Here is a 19233-nt window from a genome sequence, read left to right as displayed (position 1 = left end):
CAATGTAATGAGCTTTCATACATCATAGTAGCTCCTGACTTAGCTGCTGGTTATTTTAACAGTTTAGAGTGGGTGTGGTATCGGGGAGGGAGGGGTGCTATACGTTAACTAAATAACACTGATTACCTGGCAAGTGTGACCTGCATTCTGATTGACTGAAAAAGTGCTAGGGAAAATCTGGGAAGTGATCAAGAGCAAAAATTACCAGAGTTATGCAGCCAGTTTAGTTAACATGCTTCACAACTGGCAGAAAAGAGGTGTGTTCTTTTTTGTGATGGTGGGGCAATTTCTGTTTCTGTTTGCTTTAAATTTAATGCTAAGGCCTTGCATAAGACTGATAAAGAGGTATTGTGCAAGACCTCTGCATTGTTGTTGTTATTATTATTATTATTATTATTATTATTATTAATAATAATAATAATAATAATACAATGTCTGCATTGCTTTGTTGTCTGCTCTTAAACGGAGTGTGTGCCTTTGATCATGTGGCAAAGGTATTTGGGTTCAAATCTCCATTCTGAAAGGGAGTTGCCTTTTAGGCTCCCTAGGGGTGAGGATGTACACATGAGCCTTTCCAAGAGTGACTACAGCTCCAGGCAAAATGGAGGCTGTAAGGAGAGGGAGGCCTTCTAGGTCTGTTTGGAATTACATTTTATTTCTTATAAATGCTGATCCTGTGCTGGACGTGCACAAGATATTATATGGGACTATTTGGGTGTATCTTTTATGTTTTGTTCTGTTTTGAATAAAAATTTGTAAGTAAAGCTTGAATCAAGCTAATGGGTCTGGACAACGTTTTAGTCCGAAAGGAGTAAGTTTTTATTCATCCAGTTGCTTCAAGCTGCACATTATTAATATCTGCAATACTTTGAATAGGGCATCTGGCACTGGTGAAAATAGGACCCCCCCCCCCCCGCTTTTGGTATTGATGGGCCACCAGAAAAAAAATGGAATAGTTTGTGCTTAGGTGAGGATCAAAAAGAGATATAGGTGTGGTTATGGAGATCACCCACTAAAACTTCACCACACTCATTACAAACTGCTTACTATAATAAATAAATAAAGCACACTAACAAGCTTCCATACCAGGAGTGACTGCAGATGTAAAATGAATTATTTTACTAATCAGATTTTCCATGGCAAAGGAAAAACCGGATTAAAACTGGACATGAGCAGCACCAATTCCACAATGAACTCCTATCTGGAATAGGTGACCAGCAGCAACCCATTACACCTGGAAAGGGCATGTCTACCTGAGCTTGCAAAAATAAGGAGTGGAACTTGGTCCTCCAGAGAGTGGCTGATTGAGTTATGAAAATGGTGGGAAGAAGGTTGGATATTGTTACAACATAGTCTTTGAAGCCAGTTTGGGTTGCTAAGGTTTATGTGGTGGGGGAGCACTATTTTAGTTTTCATCACGGAAACCAAAATATCTAAAGTAGTCCTGTATTGGATTGTGCATCCCTAGGTATATCTGCTCGTGGAAAGCTGCTGGGAGGAAGACCCAGAGAAGAGACCAGATTTTAAGAAAATTGAGACTACCTTGGCTAAGATATTTAGGTATGAAAGTGATTTACTTTGATAGAAAAAAGTTCTGCTAAACCAGAATGATAGTTCAGAGGGAGAAGTCTGGCAGATTTCCACTCTGGCCACATGGCAGCCGTACACTGGTGTCATGTACATGAACTTCCTGGTGTTGTCAGCCTTCAAATTCATCCTTGTCCTTACAACATTCCCAGCAACTACCACAGCCAAACCAATGAAAGCTACATGGACACCTTAATCCGACGCCTGCAGCTGTATTCACGGAACCTGGAGCACCTGGTGGAAGAGAGAACTGAGCTGTACAAAGCAGAGCGAGACAGAGCTGACAGGCTTAACTTCATGCTTCTTCCAGGGTGAGTGCTGTCCAATCAGACAAGAAATCACTGGGCAGGGGCAGGGCTCTAAACAAGTTATCATTATTGCTTATTTATAGGATTGTGTGCACCCCAGTCTCTGAGGAGCATGTGACTCAAGGGGTTCCAGCATTAAGCCAGGGTTTGGTTTCTTTGGAATGAAGGCCAATTGAGACTTTGATGTATTTAGAATATATGGCTTTGTTTACACATATACACAATCTGACCATAGGATAAAAAGCCTCACAATGTTGACACTCCAGCAGATCTTGCTTCCCTACTAGGTTTCCAGGTTCCACAAACCCATAGCTCTGGATTCAGCCCACAGAGAAATGCCAAGTGTCTCTGTCCAGCCCAGCTAAAACTCACAAATAAAAACCCTAGCAGGGGTGATGTCAGGGGCACACTATGTTGGCTGCAGCCTTCTGCAGGTGTGTGCCCAGCTGTGGGATTCTGCCAACCTGATGCTCATTTACTAAATTTCTCTTACGTTTTGCCTTAGTTGTCCTTTACTAAAATGCTCCAACCTCTTAAGCATTTTGTAGGGAAGATGCTCCCTTTTTGGTAATCTTAGCTCACATTTTCTGGATCATCTGCAGCCTTATGTGCTTTTTTTAGAAGTTGTAACTAGAACTGCAGGCGCTCTGTTGTGTGTGAGAGACAGACAGACAGAGATTTAAATGACTGCTAAATAATGAAGGGCAAATAAACAGAATAGTATATATGAACATGAAGTCAATCCAAGTTTGGTTTCAAGATAGACTTGTACTTCCTGACATTGTGTTAACTACGGGTTTGAATCACATATCTGGAAAGGGCACAATTGGACTTACTCCATATCTTCAAGGAAGCGCTGGTCTCTGCCGGCATGGGACACAACTGCCTATAAGCTTTTGCCTGCCCCAGCCACCAGCTGCCATGGTGTAGCAGAGACAGAAATTTAGTAAAACAGAATAGAATTACACAACCTGGAATTCTGCCAGGAAACAGAACTTCCATGTTAAGAGAAAGGAATTGTGTGCTTGAGTTTGTGCATACAAATAAGCAGTTCCAACACCAGTTTCCAATTCTGAGCAGGTAGGTTAGAGTCAAGCAGAAGAAGGTTTGTCTCCTCAATTATAACACGAGCACTAATAGCTTATATATCTGTACAGCTGAAATGTCCCTGGGCATGAAAGAGGATCAAAAGGCCATCCTGTCAAATCTGCAAAACGTGGCCATCTACCCACTGACCTCTAACATGTTTTGAAAGGAGACGGAGTGATTGCCCATATCATTTGTGATTTAAAATCTCAATTACTTAGAATGGTGTTGTCTTTTATCATTACCAGGATTAATAGAACTACTGTACTGCCATATATTTTTCTGTTTTTTAAAGCGCACTTTGAAATTGAGAAGCTTCATCCTATGATACTTATCTTCTTCCTTTTGACAGGCCTGTGGTAAAGTCACTGAAGGAAACTGGACGGGTAGAGCCAGAACTGTTTAAAGAAGTCACCATCTACTTCAGTGACATTGTAGGCTTCACAACCCTTTGTAAATACAGCACCCCTATGGAAGTGGTGGACATGCTCAATGACATCTACAAGAACTTTGATCAAATTCTTGACCCTCATGATGTCTATAAGGTGACCAGAACTGGGAAGAGAGAACAGAAGGCTAGGTAGAATGATTTGTGGTGGAAGGAGGGGGGTGGGGAGCAGAGCATTGCCACCAATCCTTTAAGGGGCTAATCCATGCTCTACCCATTAGTGTGGACGGGAAACATTGCGATAGATTTCAGAGGCAGAAAATTGAAAGTGCTTATGTTTGGGCAAAGGTCTGTAAGGAAACAGCGAACCTCATGTGCATGAATTTCCCACTATGGAAACAGTTTAAGAGAGACAAAATAAAAGGCGGGAATTGGTTTCTTCTGAGACAGAAAGCAAAACAGAGCATATAAAAAAAACAAAAAATAAAAGGTAGTAGTTATTTTCGCTGTTTAAAATTGTTGTGCAAAATAGGGAAAAAGGCTTGTTTCTCTTTAACATTTTAAAAGAACAGTTCTCCACCTCAGAGAAAATCACAGTCATCTATAGATATTATACTGAGTACTATTTGCAACTCCAAATACCTGTGTAAACATGTTTGTTAACTGGGACGTGATAAGCATTCCCAAGCAGGAAAGAACAGGAACGTTCAGGTTTTTCCTATATTGGATTGCTCTTTCGTTAGATAAAAAAAATAATGACTTTGGATCTTGTTTCAACAGGTAGAGACGATTGGAGATGCATATATGGTAGTAAGCGGTTTACCAAAGAGAAATGGCAACCGTCACGCAGTGGACATTTCCATGATGGCATTAGATATACTCAGCTTCATGGGCTCCTTTGAACTCGGACATCTTCCAGGTCTTCCTGTATGGATTCGAATAGGAATTCACTCTGGTATGGTGTGATATATATCAAATATTTGATCAAAATAAAATAAAGGAACGAGGATGGGAAAGAAACTTGGGTTGGCTTCCTTTGACATAAGCCTACCCAATCTGCTCTTCCTGAAACTATATCCTATTTCCTGAAACTTTATCCTTTGAAATTTGTACTTCTCCAAATTTTGCAAAGCCATCCTCCAACTAAATGCTGTGTTCAGAAATGAGTATATTAGGGGGGAGTGTGGATGAAAAATACATAGCGTGAAAATTATATTAAAAACCATAATATTAGAGGACATTTCTTTATAATAGTAGGGGAAATATGCTTCAGTGCTTATGGGTGCTTAGAGAATGAAATAAAACAAATGAAAAGTAAAGCAAAACAAAACACACAGAAAACCATGGGCCATTTCAGCATGGAACTAGGTACCTTTCCTGATGTTCACCACTTTTCTCTTAAAAAGCTTGATGATCACTCTCATGTTGGAGAGGTACAATGAATAGAAAATTCAATCTCTAGAGTCTAAAGCATTGGAAACAAGAAAAAAGTACAGTTACAAAAGCACATACAGAAAGTCATAAAATGGCATAGGAGGAGAATGTTGTGCCATTTGCATCAATTTACATACCAGCAGCGTCCAATAGTTACCACTTACCATCACATTCTAAAAAGTAATAGCATTAACAGTGGGCATAATATACAGGATACAAATCACATTTTACCAGGTACAAAATAATACAGAGCATCCACTGGAAAATGAGATATTCCTGAAATAGAATGCCATCTCAAGGGGGAAGTACTCTCATCGGTACGCAATAAATAACAACTAGAAGTTTGCAATGCTAAAAACAGATTTCTGGGATGACCCTTAGAGGCTCTATTTTAAAATTAATTATCAAAATAATCACAGTTTCTGTAACTGGCTCAGCAGCACAGAAGAGATATAAGAGCAGGACGTCTACAGAGACCCTTATCACAAGCATTTTTGGGGGGAATACATCTCTTCTTTTTTCCCTTCCCTCCCCTGACCTCAGTGCTTACGTTTCAGTCACATAGTGTTCCACTAGAGAGAGTTATGCAGCAGCTGAACACAGCTGCTCTTCACTGTCTGCTATCGCTAATGGTTGCTTGGACAAAATATTCTACTAGCACCTTAAAAAAACCCCCACAGAGAATGAAGAGCCTTCTGGAAATTGGTTGCTTTATAGTTCAGGTTGCCGTCCTTTGAGAGGAAAGGAAACAACAGATCAAAGACTGAAGTATGACTTAGCGAATAAATGTTTTAGGATATATAATTGTTTTCAGTTCTGTACAGTATAATAAGGGTTGATGAACTGTGTTAGTGATGGCATTTTCAAAGGCAATCTTGTGGATCATAGGAAATGTTGGCTTAATGCACGTGTTCTGTTGACCCGTCGAAAACCCTTCTGAAACGAGAAGTCTCTTCATTTCCACTTTGGTAATTCTCCTATAACAGTGGCTGTCTAAATACTGCCCTTTTCACCACTCTTTAGAGGGTGATTTTGAACAGAGGAAATACGGAAGGAAGGTAGTACAGAGATGATACTTATAACTTTTGTGGGTAGCTGAGAGTGGGAAGGGAGGCATTAAATCCACAAAAGCTCCTACTGCCTCATAGCTTCTGTCCAGCTGGAAGTTAGTCACTCTGAAATTAATAGAACTACGTGCTACTGCAATTTCTAAGCAGTGAGATTTCAGGAGTACCAGGCACACTTACCAGGGTCTGTGTTTTCTTTTGGGCAATGAAGCACAGTGGAGACTGTGGTGTCTTTATAATATATGGCTTATTTACACATACCTACAACCTGAGCCTAGATGCAGAGAGTACAGAGCATTCACATCCTAAGAGGGTCCTGTTCCTTCCATTGCCGGATTCGAAGAGACTCTAAAACATTGTGTCTTAACTTCTCTGCAGCATAAAACAGACAGCCCCCTCATGCTCTAGCCCCCGCTCCTGCTTGCAAGAGTGACACTTTTGTCCTGTTCCTTTACCTCATTGCCCAGTGCAATTTTTTCCCTCCTCCGGAACCACTGGCCTTTTGTCTCTGCAAACTATCTGTCACGTCAGGTAAGGGTTTTCCCCCATTTTCTGGCCTGCCCAGAGAGTCTCTGTTAATGGCCCTCTTAATGGGTTCATGATGAACATTTGATGGCTTCCTTGATGGGTTAATGACCTGCCATCACCAGCCTTTGTTCTTCCAAAGCCCTAGCTGGATGGGGGCCTGTTACAAGCCCACTTTTGAGCTGGCCTTGCTCGTTAGCATAAACTAACGAGTTTCTGTGTTTGGCACAGTTTAATCAAACCTTGATTAATTCTAACTTTTACTAATTCCAGGATTTATGGGTGACTTGCACCCACAGATTCTGGCCCTGAAAATTTATAACATAGAACCATAGAGTTGAAAGGGAACCAAAGGTCCAACCCCCTGCAATGCAAGAATCTACAATAACAATACTGTATTGGAAGAGAGACAGGCATGCATACAGGAGAGGACAGAGTGACTTGATTCAGCAGATGTCTGTAGCCTGTTGCAAGCCGTCCATCAACACCTTCATTTATTATTCTCTGTATTTAATAGCTGCAAGTCTGTTCTGGGGTGGGGTAGGATGCCAAGAAAAGCGATGGAGTTCATGCATCTACCAACTGCCTCTACCTTCATGATTTGACAAGTTCCTCCTCAGAAACAGTAGTCTTCGTTGCATCATAGAAAAAGTATCAGCAGTGGCATTATCTGTGGATGTGGGGGACAGAATAAAGCAAATCTGTGAAAGTGAATGCTAGGATCCGTGTGGCTATGCTTTGTGGCAAAGCTCCAGATGTGCCTGTCTGGCTCCTGAAGTGTGGAGTATTGAACCAACTTAGTCCCTGGCTGTAGAAGCAGAGGGGAGCACTGTTTCAAAATCACAAATAGCAGTCTTTCATAGTGAATTCAATCTCTAGGTTGTATTCACTGCTCATCCTACTCAAAGTAGACCCATTAAAGTTAATGGACATGACTATGATTATCTTAGAGTCATTCATTTCAGTGGGTCTACTTAGGGATTAATGCAGCTTCCAACAAATCAAAGCATCAAACACAGTAAAACATCAATCATTAAAAACTTCCCTATACAGATGTCTTCTCTTCAGAGGTCTTCTAAAGGTCAAATAGTTGTTTATTTCCTTGACATCTGATGGGAGAGCGTTCCATAGGGTGGGTGTGACTACCGAGAAGGCCTTCTGCCTGGTTCCCTGTAACCTCACTTCTAGCATTGAAGGAACTCCCAGAAGGCCTTCGGAGCTGGAGTAAATTGAATACAGTCCCAGTTGTGCTTAGTTGAGCAGAAACAGCCCTTAGACTTCTTATGGGTAGTCTGATTTTCCTTGAAAACCTTTGCTGCTTATTGCTAGCCTTTAAACTCTGACATACAGGAATCCCTATTTAGGGAGTGCTGTTTAATCTGATTGAATATCCTTTGCTTGCTTCTATCAAGATATTTGGTTAAATAAGAAATTTTGTTGTATGTCTTCATTGTTTTGCTTGTCTATCTTATGATAGAATTGTCCATTTGTTGTTACTGGACATGTTTTTGTGATTTTGAAACTTTTGTATATCATCTTGTGTGTTTTTATCTTTATTACTTTGTTCCCTGCTCCAAGCTATAAATTCTGTAAATGAAATATACAGACATACTCAGGCAGGACAGACCTTGTACTGGCCTGGTCAGATCTTGGCACCTTGGAAATCTGATTCCTAATGAGTCACATTGATGACTTCAAATTAATTCCTGCTCAGTTTATGATGTGATCTTGAGAGTGTGTGGGCTAATCTTTTCCTAGGCAAACACTCCCTCTCCTTCTTAATTCCTGCTCTGTGCTTTATTGTTTTCAGGTCCATGTGCAGCTGGTGTGGTTGGGATTAAGATGCCTCGTTACTGCTTGTTTGGAGATACTGTGAACACAGCTTCAAGAATGGAATCTACAGGATTGCGTAAGGACAAATTCACATCTACACTACACATTACTTTTTAGGATCAAATCCAGAGCTCTTTACCCAGAAAAAACCCCTATTTTATCATAATAAAGTAGAAGCTGACTGGTTGACCTTGAGCCAATCACTTTCTCTGAACCATATAGGGATTGTGAAAATAAACTGAGAGGAGATGCACTACACACAGCACCCAGAGCTTTTTGGAGAAGGGGTAGGATAACATGTAGTAAATAATCACACCATTAGAAGGTTTTTCTCAAAGGACTGCTAGAGTTTCTATTTCTGCTGTATTTTAGGTGTATTTCTTAGTCCCCTCCCTCTGCTTGGTGAGACATCTAACCTTCCTTCCGGCTATAAATATTCAGATTAAAGTAGCCACAATAATTAGTTCAGGACAATCAGTCTGACTGAAGCCAGTAGGACAAGTCCAATATTACTTGAATGCCTTGAGGATTATGATGTCAGTTGCCTTGCTCTACTTGCAAATGCTATTCAGAAGATGAGCATATTTTTGAGACAATTGCGTCAGCTCATTTTTACTAATGGAACACAAGACTCTCATTATCTTAACTACATTATAGACTGGCACAACACAAAACCAAACATTAAAAAAAGCAAATTAAAACACTGTATGTATGTTTGTTTGCATGCCTATAGCTCTACGGATTCATGTAAGTGGTTCCACTATTGCTATTCTCAAGAGAACAGACTGCCAATTCCAATATGAAGAGCGAGGAGAGACATATTTGAAGGTAACAAACAAATGCACGTCCCGGTGACCCACAACATTTTGCTGACATAGGCGAAGGACAAGATTTGTACCAACCTCCACTTCTATGCAGAGAAGCTGACTGGGCAGACAGTAGAATTTGATTTCAACAACATCCTCCACCGCACTGGGAGGCAGCAGGCTAGTTTAGGCTTGGAGGGGAGTGCAGGGCAATGCACATGGCAAATACAGTTCTGTCTTCCAACAACTTGCTGCCAATACTGCACACTTCCCACCATCTACCACCTAGATGCCTCACTCTGCCTAATAGAAGGCTGACCTAACACATGCAAACACACACGTGCGTGTGTACACACATAGCATGTATTCAAATAGCCATAATTTTTCAAAATCAATCTAGAGGTGGCACATATCTAAAAGGAGGAAACTTTATTATTATTATTATTATTATTATTTTAAATTTCTAGTTGGGGCCATGATCCAGTGAATTTCATAGGTGGGTAGGCAGTTGAACCTGCATTTTCCACATCTAGCCTGACTTTCTTGTTATCTCTAACAAGACTTGTTGCCATTGAGGCTAGACAAGATTCCTACATTGCAGGGGTTGGACTAGATAACCCTCAGGGTTCCTTCCAACTCTACAATTCTCTGATTCTGTGAACAGAACTGTAATCTCAGGTAGATTATTCTGGTTTCTTTTCCATATGTATTGGTTTTAGTTTAAAACACCCAGTAGGAATATGCCTTATGCTCCCCATGTTTGTTAAGTAAATTATGCAAAGATTATAAAGTGCTGCAATATAAAGAATATAAAAACATACAATACAGCAATCTAATCTCAAAGTATTATTCCTTATTTTGTATTAGGGCAAAGGAACTGAGATCACTTACTGGCTGACAGGAGTGAAAGACCAGAAATACAATCTTCCAACACCTCCTTCTGTGTAAGTGATTCTTGGAGAGCTGGTTGTTAACAGAATGCGCAAATCAATATTTACAGTATCCTTTCTTTTCTCTCTTTCTGTGAATATCTTGTTTGGCGTGCACTTGGCAGAGATCAATATGGCAACTGTGCAAATGTGCAAGGGGACGCATGCACATATCCTAGGATCTCATGAATCCTCAATGTTGTGCAACCCACTATTCTCCCTCCAGCTTCTCCCAATGGGAAAAACCAGTGGAGGATGGAGTGCTGCATTATGCACCGCTTGTGCCATGGCCAAACACACACCTTTATACTGCAGTCAATTTTTTTGTATTGAATAACAAGGTCTAAAAATTATCCTTATTCATTCACACTTACTCAAGCATACTAAAGTAGATGTCCAGTCTGAACATAGGTTGTGAAGAGGTCAGAGTTCAGGCGATGCGTCGCTACTACATGAATCTCCAACATCCTAGGTTCACAATTCCTTGCGTTACTCTTTTCATCTGATATGACAAAAGTTATGTCTGGGTAGTGTTAATCAGTCTTATTTATACCCATATTTCTGGGAATAAGCTCCATTGAACTTGGTAAGACCTCCAAGTAAGCTTGTAGGATCACACTGTCAATGACTTGATAAAACAGATAACAATGGATGTTAGTCATCTAATTTTTACCCGGAATAGACCCATCAGAACTAATGAACATGACACAGTTAGAGCCATTAATTTCAGTTGGTCTACTCTGAGTAAAACTTAGTTGAATACCCCCCCCCCCCGCATAAAATTATTTAGCTAAAACATTTCAGCTTCTGCCTGCTTCATTAACAAATTTGGTTGGATTTAAAATCAGGCAGTTGGTAGTCCACGTGTTCGAAGAACCCCTTGAGAACAGAGGGAGTTTCCAGCAAAGGAGAAGCTGTTCTATAAGTGGGATAATTAAAAAAAATAATTAAAGGTAAAGGTAAAAGTTTAAGAATTATCCCCCAAGGCAAAGCCATGTGGCGTTATGGTTTTCAGTCTGTATCTATAGAAGTTCTCTTGTTTAATCTGCCCCAGAACTGGGGTTTTTCTCTCCACTGGAAATATTCCCAAGTCTGAAAGGTCAAAATGTTTTGTAACAGGTTGTTCAGGGGTGTTGTGTGTGTGTGATTGCTGCCTTAAGATTTCTGAAATAGGCATGAAAGACTGTAGTTGTTTTCCCAACATGCTGCAGATGGCATTCAGAGCATTTGCATTCTGTAACATATATTATAGAACTAAGGTGGTATTTTGGTTTATATAATAGGTCTTGCCAGTCATTCTGCTCTTGAAGATTAGTTTCCTGAGTTTGAAATCCAGCTGTGTTACAGATCTATGACAAAGCTTAAACAATTAACACAGTAATTTCAGGTCTCTCGTGTCTTAACTCCTGGTGTGAACATCCTGCTACTCCTTACAGGCTTGCACACTGGTGTGTTGGGAGGGGCCCATAAGTAGGCAACACTTTGACCTAAGGTGAATTACACATGTGGGGCATCACCGCCTTTTTATTTAAAAAGCATTTCTAAACCACTTAAGTGTTTTAAAAATTGCTAAGCAGTGCACACACTATATACAATACAAACACAATATCCATTAAAACAAGCATGTTTTTAAAAAACAAAAACAAAAATGTTTGTTTAGGTTTGCTCTTACAAAAAGGTAAAAGATTGGGGGAGAGAGTAGGATATATTTCCTTTATCCAATTCAATTCAATCATTTTTATTGTTTGTAGCCAATGGCCATTACAATACAATATGAACACAAATCACAGGATATCACAGGTGACTGTTTTGAACAACATTTGGAAGTATACCACTGTGATTATTTTTTCTATCTGGCATCTTGATCCTGTGGGTCAATGAAAGATGTGATGTTAATACAATGGTACCTCTGGTTACAAATTTAATTTGTTCTGGAGGTCCATTCTTAACCTGAAACCGTTCTTAACCTGAGGTACCACTTTAGCTAATGGGGCCTCCTACTGCTGCTGGTGCACGATTTCTGTTCTCATCCTGAGGTAAAGTGCTTAACCTGAGGTACTACTTCCAGGTTAGCGGGGACTGTAACTCAGTGTTTGTAACCCGAGGTACTACTGTACTGATATGCACCACTAAAGCTGATGTCTGTGTGCTCTTACTTGGTTTTTCAGGAAGCTTCTCTGCCTTTATGAGTGGTACAGCTTTGTTCATACGAGGTTATTCAAGGAAGGGGGAATGGGATCCTTTGCTCAAGTGACACTGGTGTCGGATTATAATTCTTGGAATGTTTATTACATTTTTCTGTGCTGAGCCTTCCTTTTTTCTCTTGCATCAGTTGTTTCCCAGTCACTCTCCTTTTTATTTTTCTTCTTTTATAGAGCTGAAATATTAAGTACTGTATTTTTCATGTATAAGGCTAGGTTTTTTCCCTAAAAATAATGTCCAAAATTTGGGAATGTCTTATACATGGATAGATCTCTCCCCATTTTCTTAAACTGGAGTCCCTAAAAATAGGGGGCATCTTATACATGGGGGCATCTTATAGATGGAAGAATACAGCAATTCTTCACTACTTTGAATATCTGCAATAATAGGCTTCCTATATTAATGTTGTTGATATATTGATGATATAGATCTATTTTATATTCCAAATAATAGAAGATACAGAAAGAGTAAAGGAAACAGAATAAAATTTGACAGCTGTTCTCCCAAGATCTAGAAGCTAAATTTTGGCTGGGCTTGACTTGGCACAGTAAGGGATATTATCCATGTCGAAGACAAGTCCAGCTAAGCCTCTGATATAGATCTGAGTGTCACTAGCATACTGCCATAATACTAGAACTCAGGGGAGTTCAATGAAACTGAATGTTGGAAGAGTCAGGATAACCAAAAGAAAGCACTACTTCATACAGTGCATTGCTAAACTATGGAATTTGCTTCCACAAGAGGTAATAGTGTTAACCAAATTGGATGGCTTTAAAAGAGTAAACAAATGCATGGAGGTTATGGCTATCAATGGCCAGGATCACTGTGTTCTACCTTAACTGTCAGAGGTAGTATGCCTCTAAATACCAGATACTGTATAGGGAATTGCAAGCGCCATTGCACTCAGATCCTGCTTGGAAGTTTCCCATTGGCATCTGGTTGGCCACTGAGAACAAAATGCTGGATTAGATGCACCCTGACCCAATACAGCAGGCACTTCTATGTATGTTCTTAAGTAGGGCAAATCTAATCCTCTCTCACTAGGCTGTGGCCCCAGTCCAGATCACACAATATATCTGAGCTGCTAAACGCAGAGAAAAAACACTTGTAGCTGCAAGTTTTCCTCTCTATAGCTAATAGGAGCTGAAGGGAAAGAGACTTAGCTTGGGGTTGCGACATGAGGGAGGGGGTTAGAGTTCCACTATACTGGAGCCCTCGGCTTAGTCCTTCCCCTATATAAATAAGAATTATAAATATAAGAATTAGTCCAGGAAGTTATCTGTGAAAATGGTTAAGTTGCACCATTTCTACCTTGCTTCCATCCTACATACTGGGCTTCCACAGTCATCCTTGACAGGAAATTCCCTATATTGTGCTGTGTAGCAGCAGAGATGGGTGACATTCCTTCACTACTCATCTGCAGTTTTGTTTTCTGCTCCCTATGGAGGTGTCAAAACACCATTTAACTGATATACATGTCAAACCTCAAGGCCGTTTCTTGAGGTCATAAGATGATTGGGGGATCCAGCTGCCCCAACGTGCCTCACCTCTTGGTCCAAATAATCCTTAAATCCAATCATGTGCTTTGGAAAATTTTGAACATCCAACTTGGCCTTCACTAGCATTCTGATTTATGAGCATTTAGGTGCTGCATAGTAGATAGAAACTATCCTTTAAATTTGGTTTGTGATGGCGCTCTTTGTCTGATCTCTGTTTGCCCCTAACTAATCCTCCAGTTTTTATTGCTCTCTGATCGTAAATAAATCTTTCTTCTATTTTGGATTTTGACTGGTTGACTTTGTAAGCTCAGGGGGTATTCCTCTCTCATATGGCATTACTATTTTATGTTACTTGGGTAAACCAAGGACAGGCTGGAGTCACCTTGCAATAACGAGGGGATTACAGGTATAGTTGGTGCTTGTTCATGTCCTGGTTTGTGGATAACCCAGAACCTTTGGGACCTTTCTGACCAGAGGTTAAGGTTCAAAGGAAGTAATGCCAGTGGAACGCCTAAGGAAGGTGGCAGTCCTTGGAAGTTGGTTGCAGTGATGATCTGAAAAATTCTCCATCAAGAGCTCCAAACAGAGAGCTCCAGAATAACGTGTAGTTGGCCTTCAGCATTATGAACGGATTTCAAATATCAAGTAAGGAGGGTTGAATAGAAGAATCTTTGAATGCCTTATAATTAAGAATCATAGTAAATATATCTTTCGAGTCACTTAAACCAATTTTCTCCTTCTATTTCCAGGGAGAATCAGCAGCGTTTGCAAGCTGACTTTGCTGAGATGATAACCAATTGTCTTCTGAAAAAGCAAACAGAAGAATTTCAGGTGCGAGAGATTACACGTGTGCCTAGTTGTCGCAAAGGCACTCTGGAATACCTGCAGTTGGCTACAGAAAAAACCAGTACCTACCTGTAAAATTGGATAAAGAGCACGACCCAAGAATCCCTGAAAGTTAGATGTAAATAATATAAGACAAATTTTATACAACCTACATATTTGCAGTATTGTATGGGTGGATTGTGGACAGAAATGTGATCCTACCTTTGTGAGTCCTCTGTAGTTAATATTCTGCAGGAAGAACATTCTTTCTACTACATTGGCAAAACTGCAAATGACTCAATGCAAGATGCTTCTTGATGAATTGGAAACTTTACTGGTATACTGCTTCCTAAAATTGAGGAGGAAGGAAACAGGACAGCTCCCCTGAGGGCTCCTCCCTTCACATCCAGTCTGGTGCTTGTGGGCTAAAGTAGCAGTGAAGGAAGACAGCAAAGCAGGCACCTGCACAATGCAGATACCATTTTTGCACTATGATAAAGGTACAGTGGATGTCAGAGGGCAGTCCCATTCTTGCTATAGCCTACATTGTCATGGATACAGCTGGAGTGAGGTCTGGTGTAATTTAGAGGTATGGGAAAACTGCATCTGACAAATATTCTGTAATCCACTTTGAGAATTGGGGGAAGTGTTTTACATAAAACAAATAAGCAAGCAGTACATGCGCTGTATAAAACTGACTATGGGTCACATTCTAGCCAGTGTAAAGTTTTATAATCACATTATACTTCAGTTATTAGAGACCCATTTAAGCCACAGTCCATGGGTATAAATATGCTAAGCCAGAAAAAATGACATTTTGGATAGCGTACCTGAATATATTTGGCAGTAACCCTCAATATCATGGGCAAAGGCTGCAATGCAACTAATAACTGAAAGCAGAAAGCAGTTAAATTGAACAAACTCCATAGCTGTATTGTATAGTGTGATGAACATTTTTTTCATCTGTATTTGTCAGCTGTAAATCATAAACTGAAGCTACAATGTAATAGCACATCTATTTCTCCTTGACAAGAACTTGTAATTTAGAGAAGTGTAAAACAAGAAAAGTTGCTTTGTTGTGAAATAAAGTACATCTATAGCTGAAAAATCTTGTTTAAGAAAACAAAACCATAACTGCATACACATGTCACTGTTTATTAGTAGGACTTTTATCCTTAACACCTGAAATAAGGCATACCAGCACTTCCTGTGGGTAACATCTGTAGCAGACTGCATTCTTCCTGCCACAGGTTCCATGTAAAATCAGTTTGGGGCAGAAGTCCAATGTGGATCACTCTTGAACTAATGATCTTCTGACCCACATATGAGATTACTACAGGGAATTAGAATGGTAACCATGGATTTGTACACATCATTCTACATTCATATACTCACCATTTTGGCTCCTTGCAAGTGAGAACAGAACAGCACCTTCTCCCACACAGTAGAAAATCTATTTGACCTTGGGTTGATTTTTTTTCCTTAACTGTCATGAAGTTGGGGATTAAAAATACCACTACCTAAACAAACCTTTGGAAGAAAAAAAACTTTCGATCTTGCCTCTGGACTAAATCACAAGATTGCTTGGTATCTTTAGAGTGGAACTTTGATAGGAGACTCTTTTCTTCATAGAGCACATGACTGGGATATTGTCTCAGAAAATGCCAATCCATGTGCTATTTGGACAACTGAAAATGCTGGGTGTCTCACAATATAACAGCACAAAAGAGGTTTGTATACACAAAGACACTATAGAAAGTAATGCTTTTTCTTTTCATCTTTAGTGAGTTATGGATTTGGATAATCAAAGAATGGTCCAATGGTCTTAAAACTTGAAAGGTTTCAAATACGTACTTAATTTGGTAGAACAATAATTGTTTTCTGGTGTGGTGTGTAAAATTTAGAAATGATCTCAATTTGTTACAAAATGGACTTTAAAAAGAAATGAAACTCCAACCCCAACATACAGTATTACAGAGAAGCATGGCTACCTGCAATTTTTGTTTTTCTCATAAAATGAAAGTTTAGCTTTCCAGAAAGTTATCCCACTCTACAATTGTAAAAAGTTGAATTTCCATGCTCTCCAGCCAATGGGTAACACTACCTGGATCTGGCTTTACTGGCTCTTTCTCACTTCACCACCAAAAATTAATCTCCAGTTTTGCTAACATGTCAGATGTTTGGTATCCAACAGCCAGCTAACCTAATTAATAATATAGTCTAATAGAAAGAAATAAGCCCCATTGAGTCCAATGGAAATTACTCAGTGCAGTTTACTTCCAAGTTACAAACCACACACTTTGGCACTTTTCATCATACTGTTCAGCATCTTTCCCCCACCCCGAATTTTTTTGGGTGGGATATTTTATCACATTTTGTAAACTACCCCGGTCTGGAAACATTGCAGAAAGATAGCATCTGAGTCTTTCATATATTCATTCATGTGTGTGCGTGTGTTGTGCTTGCCTTACTTACAGAGTAGCCTGAAAAATAGCTTTGGAGAACTTGAATACCCATATTTTTTACCACTCTTTTAACACCACCTCAATAAGACCTAATTCCGTATAATGTGATCCCGAACAGAGACTCTTAAGCACGCCTTAGTAGGGTTTGGAAGGGTAACCCACTTTTAAAACACTTTTATCCACCCCGATTAGCAACTACCACAGGGAAGCGAAAGCGCACGCGGGGCGAATCCCTTCGCGTTCAGTCACTTTAGGGAAACCACAGAGCGTGCGTTTCATTCACAGAGAAACGCCTTCTTCCCAGCTGCGCCTGCCTGGCCTTCAGCCTCCCTGCACAACTAATAATAATATATACAAAGAAATGAAAAAGGCGAATAAGCCCGGGGCGGGAGAGGAGGTGGATGGCGACGTTCCCGGTTTTCTAATCCCACCCCGCCAAGCCTTGCTAGGGCGGGCCTGTTGTGTCTACCCCGGGGCAGCGGCGGGGCTGGCAGAGGGCGGGCCATGCCCTGACTGAGGACGGCAAAGTTAGCCAAGTCGCGGGGCCGCCTCCGTCTGAGACACAACACGCACATACACCAGGCGCAACTCGGCATGGCCCGGCTCGGCGGCGGCGGCGGCGCCTCTTTCCCGCCCCCTTCCTCCTCCTCCTCCTCCAGCCGGTGGTGGTCCTGCTCTTGGGGGCTTTTCCTTCTCTGGGCCGTGGCAGAAACTCGAGCAGGTGAGAAAGACCACAGACGCGTGTCTGGAAAGTCCCCGGGAACAGCTTGCCCAGGCTCGGTACTAGGATACGTTTAGGGGAAACCCGGTTCCAAGGGAGGGAGGGAGGGAGGAGCAGCCGGACACCTTTCTGGAATAGGCTGTCTCTTGTTTTCACCCCCCGCTGCCCCTTGCTGAAAGAGATGCAACATTTTTAAAAAATGCTCACGGAGACGCCGCTCGTTCGGAGCTAAAACGGCGCCGAGCGCTGATAGGTCGAGGCTGCCCAGGTTCTAACATTTCAAAAGCAAATGGACTTCTCCTGGAGGAGTTGGGGGTGCATGGCATCTCTGTGGGGCTGCAGGGTCTCCAAACTCATGCAGCTGTTTTGTTCCTCAAGAAAGACTCCATGTCTTGTCATAAGAGGATGTGTGTGTTTTTGTGTGTGTGATTTGATGGATCCCAAAATGAGACATCTCCTCCAACCACCACCACCATCAATGGTAATTTTACTCTATACTACAAAAAGGCGTTTTTCCTTGTAGTTGTAACTTTTAATGTTCGTACCTTAGCCGCTGTCAGGCCACATGGATCGAAAAGTGGCATCCAACAGTAAAAAGAAATGTAGGCATAAGCTGCAGTTAAGCAAAGCTGCCTGCATAGCTTGCATAAAGTCTTCCATCCCTCAACTGCTCGTTCTGCTAGTCGGAGAACAAATTGTGCACAACACTTAAGGGATGTGAGACACCATCAGGGCACTCTGTTTTCTGAATTATGAAAAAGCCTCAAGAGTCCACATCAAAGCTTGGAAGTATTAGCGTTGTAGGAGCTATTGCCTTGTAGATGAAGTTGTGTTTCCTGTACTTTTAAAAGAAGCCTTGCAAAATAGAAGAAATGCCACTGAATCCTATATTAGAATCCTGTACTGTGTTAATGTAAAGTATTTTTATAGCACATCGTCATCATAACTATCACATGGCATTAACAATGGTGCTTGCAATCTTGGAATATATTATTAAACTGTGCATGAATCAGTTGAAGCTATGATTTAACGATGTTGCACAGTCTTCAGCTTTAATGAGAGCTGAAAGAGATGTGACAGCAGCCACATATATACCTCACTTGTGGTCCACCATGCAAATTGGTCCACCTGTGGAGAATCAGGACACCAGCAGATAATATGTACTGCTGGTGTATTAATTCTATGGGTGAATGGGCAAGCTGGCATAGTGAGTTCGATTATACATTCAAGTTGCTGCAACTCTTGCACAATTTCTGCCTCAACATATTCCCCCCCCTTGTCTCTGTTGTTTTAAATCTTTATTTAACATTGCCCAAACAACTTGGGCACACCTTTAGAGCTGCTGTCTTCAAAAAATAATCTAATATACAATATTATGGCATATCAACATATTTCCATTGGCCATATTATTCTTATGTCTCACTTTGTATTTCCTTTGAAAGGCATGCTAACCTTTTGGACGCAGGTGCATGTCAACTCAAAAAGCCTGGCTTTCTTAACTTTCTGACAGTAAGAGCTGTTTGACAGTAGAACAGACCTTTGGGGATCCCTTCCAACT

General features: G+C 40.7%; 2 protein-coding genes and 2 long non-coding RNA genes across 9 annotated transcripts in view; 2 read left to right on the top strand and 2 right to left on the bottom strand.

The window, feature by feature from the left end:
* GUCY2C (guanylate cyclase 2C) overlaps nt 1–15597 on the top strand; it is a 51955-nt gene extending 36358 nt beyond the window's left edge. For 2 of the 3 annotated variants that reach the window (XM_082240000.1, XM_082240001.1), the window contains 8 exons: nt 1469–1560; nt 1740–1898; nt 3334–3526; nt 4150–4324; nt 8206–8304; nt 8962–9056; nt 9902–9978; nt 14414–15597. In XM_082240000.1, coding sequence (XP_082096126.1) covers nt 1469–1560; nt 1740–1898; nt 3334–3526; nt 4150–4324; nt 8206–8304; nt 8962–9056; nt 9902–9978; nt 14414–14585 — 1062 coding nt within the window. In that variant the 3' untranslated portion in view covers nt 14586–15597. The other variant, XR_014223964.1, reaches the window with a different exon arrangement.
* Nucleotides 1556–2725, bottom strand: LOC309541860. The gene is made up of 2 exons (XR_014223978.1): nt 2426–2725; nt 1556–1821 (listed from the first exon to the last, which is right to left on the bottom strand). It is a non-coding gene; the product is annotated as an uncharacterized lncRNA (long non-coding RNA).
* The window catches only part of LOC309541853, a 9839-nt gene continuing 5925 nt past the window's right edge, over nt 15320–19233 (bottom strand). For all 3 annotated transcript variants that reach the window (XR_014223968.1, XR_014223969.1, XR_014223970.1), the window contains one exon: nt 15320–15379. This is a non-coding gene — a long non-coding RNA (uncharacterized lncRNA). The remainder of the gene's footprint in view (nt 15380–19233) is intronic.
* Nucleotides 17348–19233, top strand: part of PLBD1 (phospholipase B domain containing 1) — a 27012-nt gene continuing 25126 nt past the window's right edge. Inside the window, exon 1 of one of the 2 annotated variants that reach the window (XM_082240003.1) lies at nt 17348–17675. In XM_082240003.1, the coding sequence (XP_082096129.1) occupies nt 17549–17675 (127 nt within the window). In that variant the 5' untranslated portion in view covers nt 17348–17548. Of the gene's footprint in view, nt 17676–17999; nt 18157–19233 lie in introns of those variants that run through there. The other variant, XM_082240005.1, reaches the window with a different exon arrangement.

This window comes from Podarcis vaucheri (assembly GCF_965113315.1).
Source record: "Podarcis vaucheri genome assembly, chromosome: 10".
Lineage (NCBI taxonomy): Eukaryota > Metazoa > Chordata > Lepidosauria > Squamata > Lacertidae > Podarcis > Podarcis vaucheri.
The sequence above is the reverse complement of the archived record's forward strand: the minus strand, read 5'-3'. Positions and strand labels throughout refer to the sequence as shown.